The 22,434-nt window shown below is 41.2% G+C and overlaps 1 protein-coding gene across 2 annotated transcripts; it reads right to left on the bottom strand.

Annotated features, from left to right (window-relative positions):
• Positions 1–783: 783 nt before the first annotated feature.
• On the bottom strand, positions 784–21,946 carry LOC135586099 (tetratricopeptide repeat protein SKI3-like). Of its 2 annotated transcripts, XM_065083472.1 has the most exons (13): positions 21,815–21,946; positions 21,647–21,727; positions 19,185–19,432; positions 18,937–19,108; positions 18,753–18,868; positions 18,603–18,660; positions 17,852–17,917; positions 16,283–16,501; positions 16,010–16,061; positions 15,460–15,833; positions 15,257–15,351; positions 1,655–1,900; positions 784–1,564 (listed from the first exon to the last, which is right to left on the bottom strand). In XM_065083472.1, the coding sequence occupies exons 1-13, from the start codon at positions 21,929–21,931 to the stop codon at positions 889–891; spliced, it is 2,520 nt and encodes an 839-aa protein (XP_064939544.1). In that variant the 5' UTR covers positions 21,932–21,946; the 3' UTR covers positions 784–888. The 2 variants fall into 2 exon arrangements, with proteins under 2 accessions (XP_064939544.1, XP_064939545.1); XM_065083473.1 differs by lacking the exons at positions 21,647–21,727; positions 21,815–21,946 and having other exon boundaries at positions 790–1,564; positions 18,937–19,104; positions 19,185–19,320.
• Between the last annotated feature and the right edge of the window lie 488 nt (positions 21,947–22,434).

The raw sequence follows: 22,434 nt of genomic DNA, 5'->3' as shown, positions 1-22,434 counted from the left end.
AGGTAGTTACACAATTACCTTGGCAAATAGTTAGGCAATTTCAGTAGGCAGCCATGCCACTTCACTGCCATTTGCCACCTCATCCACCATCTCCGTGCCCCCTTAGCAATTGCCCTATCCACCTTAACCACTGATAGCTACAGACCCTCAGGTTTAAATAGCCACTCTCATTCTCTCCTCTCTTCCACATCCCACATTCTTCCACACTTTGGAGAATGCTTACTTGAATGTTGGAGGGACTGTGTCGAGCTTCCCCGACACCGATCTTCTTGTAGGATCCCAGATGGTGTTCGGGAGCAACAAATACAACATCAGCATTCGAATCCTTCTCAATAGAGTTCTCACCAACAACCTCAAAACTTCCCGAGTCAATTGACCCACTCCAACCTCGGGCTCGAACCTGGTCATGTTGCTCCATCGTCACTAGTAAGTTATAACATGATAGAACATTTTTAATCCTACCAGTAAATAGTACTTTAATCCTACCAGTAATTAATACTATTGCAAGACATTGTTCTTCCATAACCCTTAGTTTTTTAGGTGAAAGAGTTCTACATTCGAAAGTATTTTTGTCACAAAAGATTAAACCACATTGAAGCAAGATAAATGATTGAGATGGCACAATAAACTAATCAGTATCAGCAGGTCATCACAAATATGCAACAAATCAATTACAATCATTCATTCCTTTTGTTTTTATGAAAAAACAAAGATCACCAAGCACAAAATATTTTCTGATGTGACAAATGCTTGATATTTATCAGAAAATCCCAACAGACTAGTACCTCCGTGATGTAATAGGACATAGATGCGAGTACAAAATGCTGACATCACATTACCAAAACAGCATGAACAAATATGGGGAAAGCATATCATGTTGATAAAAAATTAATTGAAATTCTTGACATGCAGTGTAGAATTAATACCATGACAAAGTAGAAGGCAGCTGTCCATATTTGCTACACAAGCACGTGCCAAGGTTTGCTCTGCGTGGAAGTAGTCCTGATCCCACAAATAACATTGAGCACAAACTAATTCAAAGTTAGCAGACCAATTGTTGGAGGAACTTCCTTTCCTGGCTGCACATGCCTGAAAGTTGGTATGTATTATGTCCAAATTATTCTGCAAACTGTATCTAGATTCAAAATATTTTAGTAATATCCAACAAATCGGATGAATGGTCTTCATCTGCAAGCACTTGGTGTACTCATTCCTAAGGTTTGAATAGTCCTCCTGCACTGCATATCCACGGCATAATTGCAAGTGTGCAAAAAACATATCACTATTGGTAGGAAGAAGACCTAATGCATTAGATGCATGATGTATGCATCCAACAGAGTCACCACTCTGCAAACTTATTTCTGATGCACAGAGGAGTAGGAGACTCCGAGACTGAGATAGCTTATTGTCCCCCAGAAACTCTTCTGTAGAGAGAGCATCTAAAACCAACCGTTTTGAAATAATGCAAAGTTGTTGGGGGAAGTTCTCTTCATGAGCTTTCTGGAAAACATTAAGAGCAAGTAAGTAACGAGCATTTTGGTTCCATGGTTCTTGATGCAACCATCTGAAAAAGACAACACAGAATGTACAACCCTGTCATATCTTGCCAGTCCAGAGTAGTTTTGAAAATTACCAAGAAAATATAAAATAATACCTTTGAAGCAAGTGCAAGTGTCTAGCTCCATGCATAAGCCCATCATTGCAGGTAGGGAAAGAAGACTTCGGGTTGGTGGAACAGATGGAACCGCAAGCAACTGCCATAGCACCATGAATTTCATATGGTAGTCTAAATCCTTTCTTGACAGGGTGCTGGTGACCAGTTGGAATGACAGCACACCTGGCTGCTTTCTGAAGAGCCATCCAATCTCCACTAGACAGTAGAAGCAAACCAAGATGGCTTCTGTGACATGCAAAACAAGTACAACGATCACCTTTTAATAGCAAAATGTGCAAACGCATGAAACATAAAAATTTGAACAGCTGATGTTGTTTGTCTAGTTCATAGTGGATGCTTCCTTTACAAAAGATCAGTGATTTAAAAAGCGCTAGGCGCCAAAAGACGCCAAGGTCCAAAAACGCTCGAGACGCTAGGCGCTCGCCCAAGCGTTCGCCCGAGCGAAACGAAGCACTAAAATATAAAAATATACAATATAATTAATAAATATAATTATTTAAAATTTTAAATTAAAATATGTTATTAAATTAAGAAAATCTAAGACACAAAATCACAATGTCACATTAACAAAAGGTTTCAAGATTCAAAACAATAAAATTTTATATCAAAGTCATTCATCATAATCAATATTATCGTCATTTTCACATAAATCATCTTCATTGAATCTTTTTTTTATGTCATTGGAGACTCTATTGAGTTGCTCTGTCCACTTGTCATTTATCTTGAAACCTAGCAATAATTTTAAATAAATAAAAGTTAACAGTATTAAAATCAAAATAAAATATTATTAATCTATTAACAATATTGAAAATTAATAATTTCAAATAAACCTAATAATATTAACAGTATACAGTATACTGTTAACAGAAGGAGAAAAAGGAAGTGTAAGGGGGTGCTGAGCCTGCTGACTAAGAAAAGAGGAAGCAGCAGCGGCAGCGGAGTGTAAGGAGGCAGCGGCAACGACAGCGGCAGCGGCGAACGGCGACAGCGATAGCGATAGCGGGAGCAGGAGCGGCGAGCAGCGGGAGGCACGAGCGGCGACAACGGTAGCGTTTGCAAGCAACGATAGCGGCAGCGGGAGCGGGAGCGGGAGCGGCGAGAGGCGTGAGCGGCGACAACGGCAACGTTTCCAAGCAGCGACAGCGGCGAGCAGCGGGATCGAGATCGGGATCGGGAGCGGTAGCGGCAACGAGGGTTAGGGTTGGGTTGTCACTGATATAGGTTTTAGTTGGTTCGATTGAACCAACTAACCACCGGAGACCGAATCAGAACCGAACCAGACCTAAAATCCTGGTTCGGTCGCCTTGGTTAACCCAGGCGCTCGGCCGAAGCGCCCAGTGCCTAGGCTCGGGCGAGCGCCCAAGCGGCGCCTCTTTGAAGCGCGTCGCCTAGAAGATTAGCGAGGCGCTCGGGCCTCGCCTCGCCTCGCCCGGGCGCTTAGGCAAGTGCCCGAGCGCCTTTTTAAATCGCTGCAAAAGATATATTATTATAAATTCACAACAATAAGAGGTACTCCTTTTCCAAACGGAAATATATGGTCAATCTCTCATGCATCAGTTTCAGCCAATACACATGGAAAACTTCATGAAACAACTAGCCACAGAAAGGATATAAATTCTAAAGAAAATGCACCAACTGAAAGTCAATTAAATGCATTAGTTCCTCGATTACAAAGGCAAAGGAAAAATATTAAACTTATTAAATACATTATCTTAACAGAAAGAAAGACTACAAGAAGCAACATGAGGACTTTTAAGTTAACCTGAAAACAAACCAATCCATACCACCCAAGTTCCCACCCTTAAAACTCTGATTTGAAAACAGTAACATCAATTATATAAATTTCATTCATAACTTAATTACGATGAAGAAACCTTCATTTTAATTAAAATAGGAAGGTAACTTTTATGTGATAACAATGTTGTTCCTTTGAGCAAATCACAAACTTTGCAATGATTTCTATGTGACAAATGACAACACTGACATAAAAATACATCAAGTACCAAATTATTTAGGGCAGTTCAAATTCTTAGACTGGATCAAAATGAATCCAAAAATCCTTAATTTGGTCTGCTAGTCTTGTAATTATAGTAGAACCAACTTTTGCATTTTGACACACACACAACAGAGATAGTGAGGTTGTAAGTACAGATTTGTTAAATTATAGGACTAGTAACCTAATTTAGGAAGTTACAAGATACAGGTATATTGAAACAGTATTACTATACTAATTTATGATCTTGACCATATATTTGAGTCACACATGACAAAATTAGGAGAGAACTTAAAAGGCTTAACAATAAAGTAATCGCCAGAATAGTGTTAGTGCTGTGCTCCATAGATGAGCCTTTATTTATGAACAGGCTTGAATAATGACAGAGACAATTATTAAGAGACTGCCTTTTTTTTTTTGCAACATTTTAAGCCAACAAAAGAAGAGGTCAGGAAACACATAAATAAAAAATCCTTAAAAATTGTCTCATTTTAAATGCAACTGCTGCTGGTCGCATGCCAAAAGTTCAGTGGCACATGACATGTAGGCAATAGACATTGGATCTACATATGCCATGACGCCATCCAGTCTTGAGCTTAAACATGTGGGCAACATATTGTCACACTAGAAGTAGATGACTCTACTGATTAACTTGTAAGGAAAATTTCTTTCTACTTGAATTGTATCTTTGTTTATCTCATTTTTTGTTAAGACTCTAGCAAGAAGAGTCCTAATTGAGAGGGACATTCATGTAAAACCTACCTAAGCCGACCCCTATTAAAGAGATGAAGAGGCCGGCTAGGGTTAGGAGGTTTTTTCTTAGAGAAGAATTAGGAGTTGTAAGGGAATAGGAGTCTTGAGTAGGAGTCCTATTAGGAGTTGGTTAAAAATAAGAGACTTAAGTAGGAGTCCTATTAGGAGTTAGGGTTTAGAAGCCCTATAAATAGTCATGTATTCCTCCTCTTTTCTTAAGCAATAGATGAATCTTTTCTGCAGCCTTTGAACCGCAACTTGGAGAGAGGAACCCCTATAGAGTTCCAAGGAGGCCGATCCCCTAAAGAGATCAACCCCAAATTTAGAATCTACAAGGGTTCTATCACCTGGTATCAGAGCAGCGTTCTTGGCATCTCGCTGCCCTTCCATAGCCATCCATCAGCCCTCCACAGCCGCCCAAAGCAATTCCCATAATTGCTTAAAAGATCGTCGTCAAATTCCGCCATCATCTCCACCACCACGGATCATCCCGTGAATTGCAACAGGTTCTGGTTTCCTACCTTACTGCTGCTGCAATTTAGTTATCCCTATCCGAAAATCCAAAAAAAAAAAATTGTTCCTATATTGCTGCATAAACTTTTCGTCACAAAGTTTTCATCTCTACAACGAAAGATACATTACAGAATTTCAGCCGCATAGCACTATTTGTTTGATCTTGATACTATATTTTCTCTGTCATATAAACTAAGATATTACTGAAAATTCTCTCCTCAAATCTCTCAAATTTTTGGTGGAGATTTCGTCGAAAAACCGCTGTTTCTTCGACGACAATTCTGCTCTTACAAGACAACACAATTCTGCAGCAAACTTTCACTGATTTCTATCAAACCTTTGCTGCTATCCACCATAGATCGAAAACTTTCATCCACAGCCCTAAAACTCCACCAAACCACACCCTCAAACTACACCCAAAAAAGCCACAAAACAAACCTAAACCGTAGCCTACATCTACCAATCCACCAACCCTTTCAACCATCACTTCTCTCAACCTATACATGCCTTTAACCCGTCAACAAAAGAGAGATCTTAACATCACAGATTTGGAGTCATATACTATGGCATCTGAGGAGGCAATCAATGCTAAATTTGAAGCCTTCGAGGCACGAATGGAGGATAAGATTCGGACTCTCCTTACCGAATTCAGTTTGGGCCGACCACCAAGTCCGAAGAAATCACATCAAGGAGAGAGCTCTAACCAATCACATGATGCCCAAAGAGATGACTTCCAAGAGAGGGGAGGCTCTATGACCGACCCCAACTATACGTGCATGAGAGTGGACTTCCCTAGATGGGAAGAAGGAGACCCAATTGGTTGGATCTCGCGCGCGGAATGATATTTTCGGTACCATAAAACTGCGGATGCATCCATGGTGGAAATTGCAGCTATACATCTTGAAGGGGATGACATACAGTGGCTTGACTGGTTTGAACACACTTATGGAGTCCTTTCATGGCGACAATTCAGAGAAGGACCGCTGATCCGCTTCGAACCAACTTATTACGAGAACATTGACGGACAACTAGCAAAGATCCGACAAACCTCCACCATTCAGGAGTACCAAACCAGGTTTGAAAGGTTATCTAATCAAACTAGTGATTAGTCTGAAAAACAGCTATTGGGGACCTTTATTGAGGGCTTAAAGTCGGAGATCCGGAGAGAAGTTAAGGCGCGACAACCATACACGCTTATGGCAGCCATCTCTTTTGCACGACTTCAAGAGGAGCGATTGAACCATGAAGCCCGGAAGACTAGGATCACTCCTCGACCTACAATACTAAAGCCCTCAGCCCCCCCTACTATCAACCGAGTCCCTGCACCAAAAAGGTTAACAAGAGAAGAACTTCGGGAGCGATTTGCGAAGGGGTTATGTTGGCATTGTGACGAGCCGTGGAGCCACAAGCATCGCTGTAGAAAAGGGAGACTTCTTATGATTGAACCAGTAGAAGAAGAGGTCATTGAACATCCAGAAGAGAGCCTTGAATATGAAATAGAAGATATGGAAGAAGAGCCACAACCGACCGACATTACGGTACACGCACTAGCCGGCTACTCAAACCCGCAAACGATGAAAGTTGGAGGCCTTCTCAAACAACAGCCGATTACTGTTCTCATCGACACGGGCAGCACTAATAACTTCTTAAATAGTAAGGTTGCTGCTTGGATGGCACTACATATTGAAGGTTGCAGCAAGTTCGATGTAAAGGTGGCCGACGGCAGAATCCTAAAGTGCGACCAAAGATGCCCGCAGGTGAAACTATTACTGCAAGACCAAGAAATTATCACCGATTTCTTCCTCCTACCACTTGATGACTATGAGGCAGTACTTGGTATAGAATGGCTGCCTACACTAGGTGATGTCTCTTGGAACTTTTCTAAATTAATTATGAAATTCTACTGTAAGGGCAAACAGATCATCCTACGCGGGAAGCGCTGAAGCAACGTTACCACTGTTTCGACCCAACGAATGGAGAAAGTTTTACACAAGGTAAATGGTGGCTTTTTTATGCACCTGTAGCAGCAACCAGAGGGGAAGAAAATAGAAATTGAAGATCAAAATCTTGCCCAATTGCTTACTGAATTTGCCGACATTTTTGCTGAACCATGCGGTCTTCCTCCTTCTCGACAACATGACCATCGAATTTCAATCCTTCCGGGCAAGTCACCAGCGAACACTCGACCGTACCGATATCCTCACCTCCAAAAAGATTAAATTGAAAAGATCGTAAAGGAGATGCTTGAAACAGGGGTGATTCGGCCAAGTTGTAGCCCTTATTCCACACCAGTGCTACTTGTACGCAAGAAGGACGGAACTTGGCGGATGTGCATCGACTACCGAGCTTTAAATGACATCACTGTCAAGGACAAGTACCCAATACCAGTGGTGGATGAACTTCTTGATGAATTAAAAGGAGCTCGAGTCTTCACGAAGTTGGACCTCCGATTCGGTTACCACCAAATTCGGGTATGTGAAGATGACATTCCAAAAACTGCATTCCGCACACATAATGGTCATTATGAATTCTTGGTAATGCCTTTTGGACTCACTAATGCTCCTTCAACCTTTCAAAGTCTCATGAACGATATTTTTCGGAGCTTTCTTCGCAAATTTGTGCTGGTATTTTTCGATGATATTCTCATTTACAGCCCTTCTCTTGAGACTCACTTTCAGCATTTACGGACTGTTCTGACGATCCTTCGGGAGAATACTCTTTTTGTTAAGCAATCAAAGTGTAGCTTTCTCCAGCAAAAAGTAGAGTACCTTGGGAAGGAGTGGCGGTAGACCCAACAAAAATTTAGACAATGCAAGGCTGGCCGAAACGTACAAACATGAAATTACTACGCGGGTTCCTTGGACTAACAGGCTACTACTGAAAATTTGTTAAGGACTATGGGAAGATCAGTGCACCACTCACTTCTCTACTAAAAAAATATGCTTTCTAATGGTCGGACAAAGCCTCTGTTGCCTTCGACAAACTTAAGGTAGCCATGACAACGACGTCGGTGCTAGCACTACCAGATTTCAGCCGACCCTTCATCATTGAGATCGACGCATCTGGAGTCGGAATTGAAGCCGTTCTCATACAAAATGGTCGACCACTCGCATACACTAGCAAGGCATTATCTTCCTCCCATCAAAACATGTCAGTATATGATAAGGAGATGCTCGCCATTGTACATACAGTAATGAGGTGGAGACCCTACCTGATTGGCCGGCGATTTCAAATTAAAACCGACCATAGAAGCCTCAAGTATTTTTTGGAGCAAAAGATATCATCCCCTGAGCAACAAAAATGGGTAACCAAACTTCTTGGATTTGATTATGAAATTATTTCAAAAAGGGGAAAGAAAACATTATTGTAGATGCACTCTCACGGCTACCTGAGCAAGCTAAGGTTTCAGCCATCTCCCTTCCTACCACTAGTCTCCTCGTGGACATTAGGGAAGAATGGAAGAAGGATCCAGAGATCAGCAACATTATAAAAAAATTGGAGGAGGATCCAAGTGCAATAGCCCACTTCACTTGGGATTCGAGGGATCTACGCTACAAAGGTCGTATTGTGCTTATACCTGACTCCCCTTGTATCACAATCATCCTGCATGAAATGCACTCCATACCTTCAGCAGGGTACTCTGGATTCCTAAGAACCTACAAAAGAGTAAAGCCAAATTTTTATTGGAGAGGGATAAAAAAAATTATTGCTGAATATGTGGCACAATGTGATGTATGTCAACAGCACAAGGGTGAAACTGTGGCAAATCCAGGGAAACTACAACCACTATCTATACCGAACTCGGTGTGGACTGATATCTCCATGGACTTCATTGAAGGGCTGCCACCTGCCAAAGGTAAAAGCACAATTCTCGTGGTGGTTGATCGACTTACGAAATATGCTCATTTTTGTGCTGTGAGAAGTCCCTACACTACTGCTAGTATTGCCCAAGTTTTCATAAAAAATATTGTTAAACTGCATGGGATGCCAAGGTCCATTGTAAGTGATCGTGATAGGATCTTCACTAGTAAATTTTGGACCGAGTTATTCCAGTTACAAGGCACCAAACTCAAGATGAGCACAGCGTATCATCCACAAACTGACGGCCAAACAAAGGTGGTAAACAGGTGTTTAGAGATGTACCTTCAGTGTTTCGCTAGCGACCGACCAAAAGAGTGGGCAAAATGGCTTCCCTGGGCCAAATTGTCACGACCTTAGCTAGTTTTGCCTAAGGCGTGCGGCACCCTCGCGCGTCCGTCCGCAAAGGTCAGCCTCCCCGAAGCCTCCCATTGTCCCTTAGGACCAACAAAAGAGAGAACGGGTTAAAGAGAACGCCTCAATCGGGATCCACAAGCAAACATGTCCGAAAAACACTTCATAGACAATACAAATTACAAACAGACTTTACAAGCTCTGAATAGTTGCACAACAAAGGGTAAAATGGTCCATTACAGACCGAAAAGCTCTCGAACGTGTCCACATGACACAACCTTTATTTACAAGCCTAAAGAGGCCACCAACCCAACTAAAATGGGACTATTAAGCCTTCGGCCGTCCCTTTACATTCTGTACAAGGCATGAACATGCCAAAAGACACGGACATACATAAGCATTACATCAAACACCTTGTTTAGAAGTTTGTCCGTGACATTCTCCCCCACTTATCCCTTCGACGTCCTCGTCGAAGCCTTTGTGAACACTGCAACTCTTCGCCTTTGCTGAGTCTTCAATCTTCTGCTCCAGCTGCAATGCGCCTCCTGGCTCCCAGCTTCTCTCCGCTGCTGTTTCTGAGTAGTCGAACCTTTGATCCGCCATGCTGCTTCAACTCGCCAATGACTCTGACTCTGGTGTGGGGTTGGCTGAGTTGTGTTGATCCTCGTTGATTCCTGCGGATCCACCAAATGAAGGAAAAGACCATTCTTACTGCGCCAGTTTCTCAAAATTTCCACATGCTGCTTGAACTGGGTGGATGCTTGTTGGAGCTTTAACGAGCATCGCCTCGCAAACTTCTGAAGTTTTGGGTCCTTCCTCCACAAAATCTGCTCATTGACTCTTCTTTCAGTTAGTTGTCACATCCAAGTAGGTTCGCATCACTTCCGCTTTCGATTGGCATTTCGTTGGGAAATGAAGCGGACAATCTACTCTCAGTAGCACTGATCACCGTTGGTGAGGATTTGACAACTATTGTCTTCCATTATCTTCGAAGGGTCTTTGAACTTGTGCAGAGCTCCTCTGCTGGGTAGATAAGAGAACTGGGGTACTCGGTTTCGTCCATTCTCTTAAGAGTTGAGAAGGCAAAGGTTACTTGACTTCGCCCGCCTCCTCGAGATTGTACTTCATGCATCGAGCTGGTTACTGGCCTTCGCCTGCTCTTTACTCACACTTCTGAAGTACTTGAAGTGTTTGCACTCCTTGCGTTGAGTTGGCTACTGTGATTCACCTTCTTAATGCCATCGAACTTCTGGAATGCGGGAAGTTTTCACCCCAACTTGGAGTAATTCTCTGATAGATGAGGTCGCCTTTGGGATTGTACCGTCTTCTCCATCAACCCTGCCGCCTACTCCACTGAGTAGCAAAGGTACAGCACCGCGTACTGCCTGCTTCGTTCCTTGGTCGTGCACTCTTGCATGACCCGAAGTCCTTCACTTACGGCTATCTTGATGAGAAACTTGTTGACACCGGTCTTACGAAGTTTCTTGGCCTCTGCCCTTCAACCTTGTCTCGGTACTTGGAGATTGCCTCTGCATGCTCCACCTCCCCGGCCCCTTTCACGACCAAGCGCTCTCCCTCCATGAGAGCAAGGGATCAATGACTTGCACGGAAGTCCCGCCTCTGCGGTACCATGGCGCTGGCATGCCCATGGCCCTACTATCCGTCGCCTCGCCTCTGTATCCCTTTTCTGCATGATCAGTAGAAATGTCTCTGTGGCACTCCTCTGAGTCCACCTCCATTCTAACTGATGCTTGATTTTGGGTAGCTAAGTCCCTCTGGACTCGTCGTCGCTTCCTCGCCCCTTTCGACCCCCTGCTTCAACACCACTGTGTTCTCCAAGCAGTCCGTTTGGTCGATGGAAAAACAGACTGCAACTCCCAAGCATGGCCTCTGCCATCACGTTGTAGAGTTAGCACCGATTCTGTTCTCCTTAGCTTCCTTGGTAGCAACGTTCGCTTACTCGACCTTGTCCTCTGACTTGTCGGGCTCCCTTAAGCGAATATGAGCTCTGGAGCAGTCCAACTCTCCAGCTGCTTCGATCATACCTCTGCATGATCAAGTCCCTCCCATGGAACTCACTGGTACTTGCCTTCGAACTTTTCCCTTAGTGGAACACAGCCCCCATATGCTGATGACCAAGGTTTTCGTCCGATGCAAAATTCGATGCACGCACGGAAGACCCGCCTCTGCGGTACCATGGCCTTCATTCCTTGAATCCATAGCCCTTCTTGCCGTCGTGTTGTTCACCAAAGTGGAGCTCCCAGTAGCTCCCGATCATACCTCCATATGATCTCATCCCTCACGGGACTTTGTCGTGTGTGTCGCATTGCCACGAACTGTTCCACCACGATCCGCTGCACCATGTCGCCTCCTGGTGACATCTCCATTGCATTCTGATCCTTGTGGAATAAACTCGAATTGTGAACCCTCCATGTGTGGCCTCTGCCAATACATCGCAGGGTCTCCTCCACCTTCGATTTTGTTCGCTTTCGCAATCGACCTTCATCCACCCACTCTTGGGTCACACCTAGATGAAGCACCGCTCTAGGACAGTCCGTCGCCTAGTAACTCCCGAAGTCCACCGACTTCGCTGTAATTTGTGCACCATTGCCTGGATCCTGGGCCTCTACCCCTACCAGCACAATCTCCGCTACGCACTGCTTCCTTCATAGCAACTCGAATGGCAACACTGTGGCATATTCTTCAAGAGTACCCGCCTCTGCGTCCTCTTGCCCCGTGCTAAGGCCTTCTGTACCCAACTTCGCCTCCGCAAATTGAGTCGCCTTAGTTCCTCCATCGAATGCTCCTCCGAGATAAGGTGCATGTGTCCCGAAGCTCCCTTCGTCTTTGGCACCATGCAAGATGAGTCCGCTCTGTCAGAATGAAGGACCCAGGGAACAGCATGATTCTACTCCTGCCTCTACAAGAGTTCATGTCCTTAACCTCTGTCTAGGGAAAGCGCTGTGCCTCTGCTCCATGTTCCAACTTCTATGCTGGCTCCCTTCATGCGGCTTGGGTACTTCGCCAAGTTACACCCAAGTTGCTCCGCTCCTCGTTTTTGCATTGAGTCGATGGTGGCCCTCGCGCCCACCATTCCACGGGTCAACCCTCCCTTGAGTCCGATCTCCATATCGACTCTAAATGTGCCTTCATTTAAGTTGCTTCAGGTCGCTCCCCCACTTGATCTTGCAATGCATCCACCAATGCATTCTCTCGAGCGAGATCATACGGCAACTCCTCGCTGCTTGCTCGGTCCATTGAGCTTCGTGGAGTTGTTGTTCGTGAGGTACTCCTCCTCAACATGTGAAGTCCGTCTCACATGATTCTCCCTCTGGAGTGCCGAGACTTATCCCTCCTGGATAACTATCCCGTTGGAGCAATATCTCTCTTCGTTTCGGAGACCACCATCCCCTTGGACTACTCCGATCTGCTGAACAAACTGTGCATTGTTCTGCCTCCTGCAGACACACTTGCTAGATTGCGCCTTCACGTCAATACAATCACCGCTGCACCCCTCAAGGTCTAGCAACATGCTGAACTCGTTGCACACTTCAGCCTCCTCCGGACGTATCCTTCGCATGCCGAAGAGAAAGTTTCAATGCTCCATGGCGCCGAGTCTCGGTCACCTTGGGATGGCCACGAACATTCCATCGTCCGCATACAAGCCCATGCATGAGTACCAAATTCTTCGAGTTAGCAATTCCCCTCACCTCTGTGAGCTTTGCATAACTCTTTTGGTCATTGAGCAACTAATTCCACCTTGGATGGTCTCATTCTTGCCAAGCGCCTCGCTTGCCTAGAGCACCATCAAGTATAGTTGTCAACGTTGAGCCGTAGCTCAAACTCAGCCATCCCAACCTTTGTGCGCTCCGAATTCTTCCAAGCTTACCTGTTCTCGTGGTGCCTCTTGCGCGAAGGGTTGGCCATTCCCCTAAATGCCAATGTTAGATGCCCGCTACTCTGAGCGACTCTTTTCCCTACATCTCCATGCCCGTTTTCCCTCAAACGGTCGCGCGTTGCTGACTGCTCTCAACGCAGCCCCGCTAGGTCCCCCACGTTTGCATGTCAAGTGTTTCTATGAGTGCTTGTCCCGCTCTGATACCATAATGTCACGACCTTAGCTAGTTTTGCCTAAGGCGTGCGGCACCCTCGCGCGTCCGTCCGCAAAGGTCAACCTCCCCGAAGCCTCCCATTGTCCCTTAGGACTAACAAAAGAAAGAACGGGTTAAAGAGAACGCCTCAATCGGGATCCACAAGCAAACATGTCCGAAAAACACTTCATAGACAATGCAAATTACAAACAGACTTTACAAGCTCTGAATAGTTGCACAACAAAGGGTAAAATGGTCCATTATAGACCGAAAAGCTCTCGAACGTGTCCACATGACACAACCTTTATTTACAAGCCTAAAGAGGCCACCAACCCAACTAAAATAGGACTATTAAGCCTTCGGCCGCCCCTTTACATTCTGTACAAGGCATGAACATGCCAAAAGACACGGACATACATAAGCATTACATCAAACACCTTGTTTAGAAGTTTGTCCGTAACAAAATGGTGGTATAATACTACATATCATTCATCCACAAAATGTGCCCCTTATGAAGCATTGTATGGTCGACCGACCCCTGTGATTCCAAAGTATATAATTGGCTCGGCCAAGGTAGATCAGGTTAAACAAGAATTGATTGATAGGGACAAACTCCTACAACTGTTAAAAGATAATCTCTCTACAGCTCAAGCCAGAATGAAGCAGCAAGCCGACACACGACGAAGCGAAAGAGAATTTTCGGTAGAAGATTAGGTTTATCTTCGCCTACAACCATACAAGCAACTCTCCATCAACACTCAAGCCTCCATGAAGCTATCTCCACGATTTTTTGGGCCCTATCAGATCACAGAGCGTATTGGAGCAATGGCGTATAAACTTAAATTACCTGAGGATGCCAAAATTCATCATGTCTTCCACGTGTCATGCCTGAAGCCGAAATTGGGAGAACACGAGTCACCCCAGATCCAACTGCCCAACACCACTGAGGATCGAGTTATTCATGCTCAACCACAAGCCATCCTCGATCGCAGGATCGTGATGCGTCGCCGACGTCCCTCTACTGAAGTACTAGTGCATTGGAATAATTTACCACTTGAAGACGCCACATGGGAACCATATGAGGAGCTGAAGACCCGGTTCCCTGAGTTCATGGAATCTCAGCCTTGAGGACAAGGCTGATTTGAAGAGGGCGGGTCTGTTAGGACTCTAGCTAGAAGAGTCCTAATTAAGAGGGACATTCATATAAAACCTACCTAAGCCGACCCCTATTAAAAAGATGAAGAGGCCGGCTAGGGTTAGGAGGTTTTTTCTTAGAGAAGAATTAGGAGTTGTAAGGGAATAGGAGTCTTGAGTAGGAGTCCTATTATGAGTTGGTTAGAAGTAAGAGACTTAAGTAGGAGTCCTATTAGGAGTTAGGGTTTAGAAGCCCTATAAATAGCCATGTATTCCTCCTCTTTTCTTAAGCAATAGATGAATCTTTTCTGCAGCCTTTGAGCAGCAACTTGGAGGGAGGAACCCCTATAGAGTTCCAAGGAGGCTGATCCCCTAAAGAGATCAACCCCAAGTTTAGAATCTGCAAGGGTTCTATCATTTTTTCCCTCTGTCTTCTTATTGCTTTTACAGGTTCCAGAGATTCAAACTTTTTAAACTTTCAGCTTGATAAAAGTTGCAAGTTGGTGTATTCAGTTTTTACATGTGATTTTCTTTTATCCACGCTAGAATCTATTTAAAATTCTGATATGACAAGCTTCAATATAGCATTTCTTGGTTTCATCTTTAAGCACTCAAGGCTAGCAGGTGGATCATCTACTTGGTTACAGATTTTGAATTGTGCAACAATTAGACAATGCAGAAAGGATGCAGAACTTGTAAATAAAAAGCAGCACAAGTCATACATAACACTAAAAGCTAAGCCACATAAAAGCATGTTAGACTAATAATTACAGAAAACCAAGATTGCATAAACAGCAATAGGATTCCTCATGAAAGCTTTTAGGGCACTGGTAGAAATTGTTGTCATAAGAGGAGGATCAGATATAGGATGCTAACACTCATTACCTTATTAAAAGACTGTTAGGATACATATGAAGGGCCTTTCTTAGGTAATCTACTCCCCTGTCAATGGCTACAGTTTGAGGAGACTCCTGAGTTATCTGCAAAGTTAAACTCAACAATGAACATTTATACTATCCTGCTTCAAAAGAGTACAGAGAAGAAAAAACTACATACTGAGACTTGTGACTAGAGAAGAATACTCTTACCAATTTGTTAATAGCGGTAATGGAATGTATTTCAATGGCAATACCATGAGAAGCAGCAGCTTGAGAAATGGTTGGCAGAAGCGACTGCAGTTGTTTATTTGTGTCTAAAGCATTTAATGCACAGACGATGAGACTCATTCTTGTATTTTGCAAAAACTCACTTGGAAATTTTCTAATTGTTCTAACTACAGAGTCATATCCTGAAATGTTGTACATTAGTGTGCATATCAACCCAAGGGAAGCAGCTGCACATGTCTGTTTCATGGTTGAGACATTCTCAGCCAACTTTCTCGCCACAGTAAGAGCTAAGTTGTATTGTCCAAGTTTCCACAATGCAACAGCATATATTTGCAAGCCCTTACTATCAAGGAATCCTGAAATATTAATGACATTAAAAGTACATGTAAATATCATTAAAGCCTGCTCTGCTACTAGTTATTTCCCCAGAAGTAAAATTGACACATTATTTATATCTATGATTCACATGAAATTTGCAGAAAAAAATTTCCCCACATTAGAACATGTGTAGAAAATAAGTTCAAGGCCTTACCTTCTTTCTTCAAATTTTCACACTCTTGTGCAGCATCAATTGCATGTCCGGCCTGCAAAAAATAAAGAATGTGGAGAGCATAAAGATACGCAAAAATGCTCCATCAATGATGCATATGTATACATGGAGATGGCATGAGGAGTTGGGGGTTGGAGGGAAGGAAATAAAATTGAAAAGGCATTTTAGAAAAGCTTCTACAAAAATGAATAAGTAAATGATTTTTATTCTGTGGACTAAAGGCATTCAATGTAACCAAAACTAAACATAATTTACCTTACAAAGTGATCTAGCAAGGTTAACTGATACATCAGTGAAGGAAGATTGAAGATCACTCTTGAAGTTGGGAAACATTCTCAAAGCACATCGTGCCTTCTGATAAGCAACAATTGCAGACTGATAATCAGTCCGTGATTCACATACTAAGCCATGTAAATTATGGGACTCGGGTAAGTACGGAGCCCTTTGAACGGCCTGCCCTATGGCTCCAATTACCTGCAAATCAAATGCATGATATTCTGAAAACCTAATTAACAAACATGACAGGCATATACATATGGAATGACAATGTAGTCTACAACTGTTAAAAACAAAAACCAAAGTGATCCATCAACTGATGAATGTTACTAACATCTTTTCTCACCTAACCAAGTATAGAACAACTAGTCTTATCTAACTTCAAAATCAGTGTTACCTTAGTTTCTTGCATCAACCTGGTTAAAATTATGTTTTCCGTGAATTTATGACTACATTGAGAGTTTACAGTATCATCTGATTCTGATATACCCGGATCCACAACCGGCACCCCATTCAAGGCCAATCATGATCCTTTAGATCCACTACGATGGGTCCTATCAATTCTAATTTTGTCGTCACTAGCCGAAACCATACTGATCTTACGAACTTGACCATCATGTCAAACTCTAATAATGGATTCTATAAACCAATGGACGTGATAACACTAAATCTGGAACATTTTGGTTTATGAAACTTATAAATTTATATTCTAACTTTTCACAGTCAGACATACCCATAACACGCAATAAATTATCAAATTATTAATGAAAATCCACTACGATGTGTCCTATCAATTCTAATTTTGTCATCACTAGCCGATAACATACTGATCTTACGGATCTTACAAACTTGACCCTCATGTCAAACTCTAATAATGGATTCTATAAACCAATTGATTTAATAACACTAAATCTGGACCATTTTAGTTTATGAAACTTATAAATTTATATTCTTTCACACTTTCACACTTGGACATACCCATAACACGCAATAAAATATCAAATTATTAAGAAAATAATTCTTCTCTGATGCATAGGCTGTAGACAAATCTATATCGAATCAGATGCCGTAAAATCCTTCTCAAGTGTCAACATCCACAGAACAGTGACCAAAAACTGGTTATAAATGTGACTATCTCGTGTCTCAAATCTGTCAACTTAGATGAGAACAAAAGTTCAAATTAGATATCCACAACCCAAACTACATTCAAGCTAGACACTATCTGTTTAAAAAAAATATCATCACAGATTCACTTATTTGGCATTCACAATTGGCAAATTCTAGTATGACCACACAGCATGCCTTAAACATTTTAATAAGAAATTACAATATATATATATATAGATATATATATATATATATATATATATATATATATATATATATATATATATATATATCTCAATATTTTAGTGTGCTGAAATGCTTGAACAATTTGTGCTTCTCTTTCAGCAAGTCAAGAAACAAACATGGTTAAGCCTTAACCGTTAAGGCAAATAGTTGTGGCTTTAGATAAGCGAACACAATAATTAACCAAAATGTCAATACCAGCGGGGATGACAGATGACCAGAAAGAACTGCAAGTGCACAAAGACCAACTTGAAATTCAGCAAGCTGCAACCAAATCATAAGCACAATCAGGAAACTATATAGCTAAAACAACAGCCTACAAATAAGTGGAATTACAATGTACAAAAGGTGATAATATTCAATTTTCAAATGACAATTGTGTAAAATATCTGGAAAACCAACAAATAAAGAAGCCTATCTGCAGTGGCTTGATTATTTTGAGTGTAAATAATTTATTTCAGACCAACTTGAAATTCTGCAAGCTGCACCCAGATCATAAGCACAATCAGGAAACCATATAGCTAAAACAACAGCCTACAAATAAGTGGAATTACAATGTATAAGTGGTGATTATATTCAATTTTCAAATGGCAAGTGTGTAAAATATCTGGATAACCAACAAATAAAGAAGTCTATCTGCAGTGGGTTGATTATTTTGAATGTAAAGTAATTTATTTCAACATATAATTAAAAAACCAAACTACAGAAATCTCAAAATCGCAATTTTTTCAAGAAAAAATCAGTTTTTTAGTAGTCACATAAATACATTATAATGAAATTCATTTTTTCAGAGCTTGTCTGTCGATTAATTATGAAATTATAACAAAATCAATAATCAAAATCAAATAAATACTTCATTATGAAAACCCTTGATTAAATTGCACATGCAAAACTTCAATGTGCTCAGAAAAGAGAAAGGCAATAGAGTATTGGAGAGAAAGGCACTTACAGGCAGTGTCTGCACAGCCCACAGACAGCTTTCAAAAGCTTCATTTGTCGAGCAAAGCCTAAGATAATATTTGTCAATGGAAATAATTTGCTAAATGTCAAAAGCCTAAGAAACATGATATTTGGGTCTTGAGAAATATTCATTATATACCCATCCTGATAACTAGCTGACATGCCAGCCCATGGTAATGCCAAAGAAGGATCTATGCTTCTTGCACGATCAAATGCTTGACATGCCAATTGCTTTTCTCCCGAGTTTTTATAGAGCTGCAAACTAACAAAATCAGATTATTATGTTTCAAGACTTGGCAATACATGAATGCTTTCATCATTACCGTTCCCAGATATGCCCATGATGAGGAAAGAGACACATCCAACTGCAACGCTCTAATCAAAGCATGTTGCTTCAGAGCATCACTGCTAGCCAGACATCCCAACAAAACCCAGAACTCCTTATTAACTCCTTCCAGCAACAAGCCACCTAGGGCCATCCTCTCAGGTAGCTGCCTAATAAATACAGAATCAATTTAGCCCGATTCTTATATTAAGATGCGATAACCAAAGTTTTATTTAAATAGCTTACCAAATTTCCAAATCATTGTTGTTTCTCTCTTCTAGATAGCCAATAAAATCAACAGAGATTGCAATATCAGTGTAAATATTAGCCTGCCAAGGAGCCAAGTGTAAAGCCCGCTGATACGAGTGTTTAGCACTAATTGCAGCTGAATAGCATGTCTTTTTCCAGCTGATGATGGAAGATTTCAAGAGATCCTCATCTATTTCATATCCAATCCTTCCAGTTCCCCATGGATAGCATTTTGCATATGCAATCTAATATCAACAAAAAATGCATAAAAAAGTAATTCAGACTTCAGAGTTCTGTATTAACATGCCAGATAGTGAAAAATAAGTCATTTGATAAATTGAAGCTTAACATAACATGATACCACAAAACTGCAACATTTCACAACCAATTTAATAAATTGAACCAGATCTAAGGTTCTTAAACCCTTTCTACCCCCTCATTCTCTCCCCTTGCACTTGCCCTAACTCATCTACTCTCCCAATCACTTTTTCACTCACATATTTCTCTCATTTGCACTCTCTTGAACTCCACAAAGCTGCGATTTGTGGATTGGATCAAGCATAGGAGGCTAATTAGGGAGAATTAACAGTATGTAGCTTCTCAATCGCATTTAGCAATCCATTTGGTCTGGAGACATGACAGCGACGTGAACAGTAGTGTCTCAACTGATGATAGCGGCGATGTCGAGGAGTCGATGGCCCTCTCTACATAATTTGAGGATGGTGCATAGACCGAGAAGTAATATCTTACACATGCCACCCAAGATTCAAATCATAGAGCTTGACGTGATAATTGGTCATTCTTCTCCGAACAATAGTATGGTAATCGATCTTATGATACAAAGTAACATATCGTACTTGTCACAATACATGTCACAAACGTACTTGCCTCAAGAGCCGTCTCGAACATATGTGGTTCACGATAATCAAACTATAACCATCACCACATTGATGCACCAATGACATACGGTGTATCAATATACTATGTCATGAGATCAATTTTAAGATTAGGTCCGACAAATATATCAAATTGATATACAGATATATAGGGTCGAGAACCCCGACTCACCGCTCATGGAGTCCTGTCATTCTTTTGATGGTAGAACCAAGTATATCCATCGATCGATTACTTGATTCATTTGAATCTTAAAGTTTAAGTTGTTTAACAAATAATCTAACAATTCAAATCATTTCTTTGTCAATAATTCAATATCAACAAAAGGATAGTGCGAAACATACCATGATGCTACTCCTTAAAGCCTAAAAAAGATATCTACTATTATTCTTTCCTAATTTAGATTGTTTTGCTACAATTATACTAAACTTACATTTATTTCCATCTTAAAAACCCTAATTTAACTTTTTTTTATTTTGCAAGAATTTTTGGAACTATTTTCGATCATTTTTCCATGCCATCAGTACGCCTTGCCATACCAACAAATGGTACATCGATGCAGAACGATACGTTGACTGTTCGATACACCGATATGAACCAATAAGGTGAACCCTGATTTTGCCAATCAGCACATACCACTTGGACATACTATAGTAGTATGATGTCAAGATGAAAAAAGTTATGTGCCCATTAAAAAGTTAGGGCAATGTCTAAAAGCACAATCCTCATAACATGGATCTACTGACAACTATCAAGCTGGCCAAGCATGGGATTTCTGTATGCTAATTATTGGGCTGGCAAATTATGTAAGGGCATAAATCTCCTTGCTTACTATTGCTCTCTTGATGGATGCACAAAAAAGAGGGAAATGGGAAACTTATTGCAAGAAGGAAAGTGCCTTTATGGTTCCCACTTATGGAAAAAGAAGCTAGTGTTATTGGACAATAGAAAGGTAAGAGAGCAAATCTCTTGTGAATTTGAAATAGTTATTATTTGGATTTAATTTCTGCTGCGTTTCCACCTCAAAGATTAGGTCATAGTGTATGATTAATAGAGATATCAAACAAGCATGATGACCATAAGACTTTGATTTCATTTTTGTCTTTTTTTATTTCATTGTCTTAATTAATTAAGAGTTTACGTTGAAGTTCTAATTTAACTTATCAAACATTAATAGAAGTTTGACAAGTATAAGGCACCAAAAATGTGGAGCTTCAATTCTGTTCGCATGTAACTCCTGCTTAAAAAAGTCAAACAACATAAGAACAAGACAAAGAGCTAATGTGAAGGGGAAGAAGCATAGAAGAACTGAAGAAGAATAAAAACCTTAGACATAAATAATCCTAGGAACATTGAGCCCCTTGATAACTAAACAATGCAAAAACTAAATGGTACATTCATATTTCCAACACCAAAAACTACAACAAGCAGTTACCATCACACAAGGAACTAAATGGTACATTCATATTAAGCATTTGAGTTTCAATAGGCACAAGTCTAAAGATGCAAAGTACATAAAAAACAAAACCCATAAAACAATAAAATTTATTAATTACGACATATACCTTGATGTCCCCATGCAACTTCCAAGCAGAATATAAATTTCCAGACAAACAGGTACTGACTTTTGCAGCTTCTGATGCTTCCTATAGTCCACCAGCATGCACATATAATCATATAAAGCACTCAAGCCTTGAGAGGGGGTAAGCTTTGAAACAGTCCTGACAACTCACTTGTAAGAGATCAGCTGCCCAACAAAATGCTCCAGATTTAATGCAATCTTTTGACCAATCAAGCAGCCCAGAAGCAAGCCCAAGGTGTGCAGATATATTGTGTGGTGCAAGTTCCATAGCACATCGAAATTGTTCAACTCCCTGTAACCATAGATTTCGCTAAAAGAAAAAAACAGAATTCTCCAAGGTAGGTTGGAATAAAGACTAACTCATCAAAATTTGCATTAAGCTAAGCAGTACGAACTAAAGTTTCAATTGCACACCTGCACCAGGTGTTATGAATAGTCTCATGCAGAAGCATCACAACAATATCCTCGAGGAATACCATCACCACCAACAACAATAACAAGCTATAATGTTCCAAACTATTTGAGGCCAGCTACATATGTCTTTCCCACCATTGAGCTCTATACAAGAGCATTTAAATAGCATGTTCCAAACTATTTGGGGTCAGCTACATCAATCTCTGATTCAATTAAAGAGCAGATAAATATATTTATATTATTTTTATTAAAATCTTTTCATCTCTCACTATGTCAACTCACACTAGTAATATCAATCAACTCATCTTGTGCAACCATAGCATCTATATATCTTCTTTGAACAAGTCAATATTATCT

The sequence above is a fragment of the Musa acuminata genome, chromosome BXJ1-9 (genome assembly GCF_036884655.1).
Source record: "Musa acuminata AAA Group cultivar baxijiao chromosome BXJ1-9, Cavendish_Baxijiao_AAA, whole genome shotgun sequence".
In the NCBI taxonomy this organism is placed as follows: domain Eukaryota; kingdom Viridiplantae; phylum Streptophyta; class Magnoliopsida; order Zingiberales; family Musaceae; genus Musa; species Musa acuminata.
The sequence above is the reverse complement of the archived record's forward strand: the minus strand, read 5'-3'. Positions and strand labels throughout refer to the sequence as shown.

What these genes read in the sequence shown, in the direction of transcription:
- LOC135586099 (XM_065083472.1), bottom strand. Translation starts at nt 21,931, where the DNA reads ATGGAACTTGCACCACACAATATATCTGCACACCTTGGGCTTGCTTCT. An exon ending in AACAATGATTTGGAAATTTG is followed by an intron (nt 19,109 to 19,184) that starts GTAAGCTATTTA and finishes TGTATTTATTAG; the next exon opens with GCAGCTACCTGAGAGGATGG. An exon ending in CCTAACAGTCTTTTAATAAG is followed by an intron (nt 1,901 to 15,256) that starts GTAATGAGTGTT and finishes TGCATGTCACAG; the next exon opens with AAGCCATCTTGGTTTGCTTC.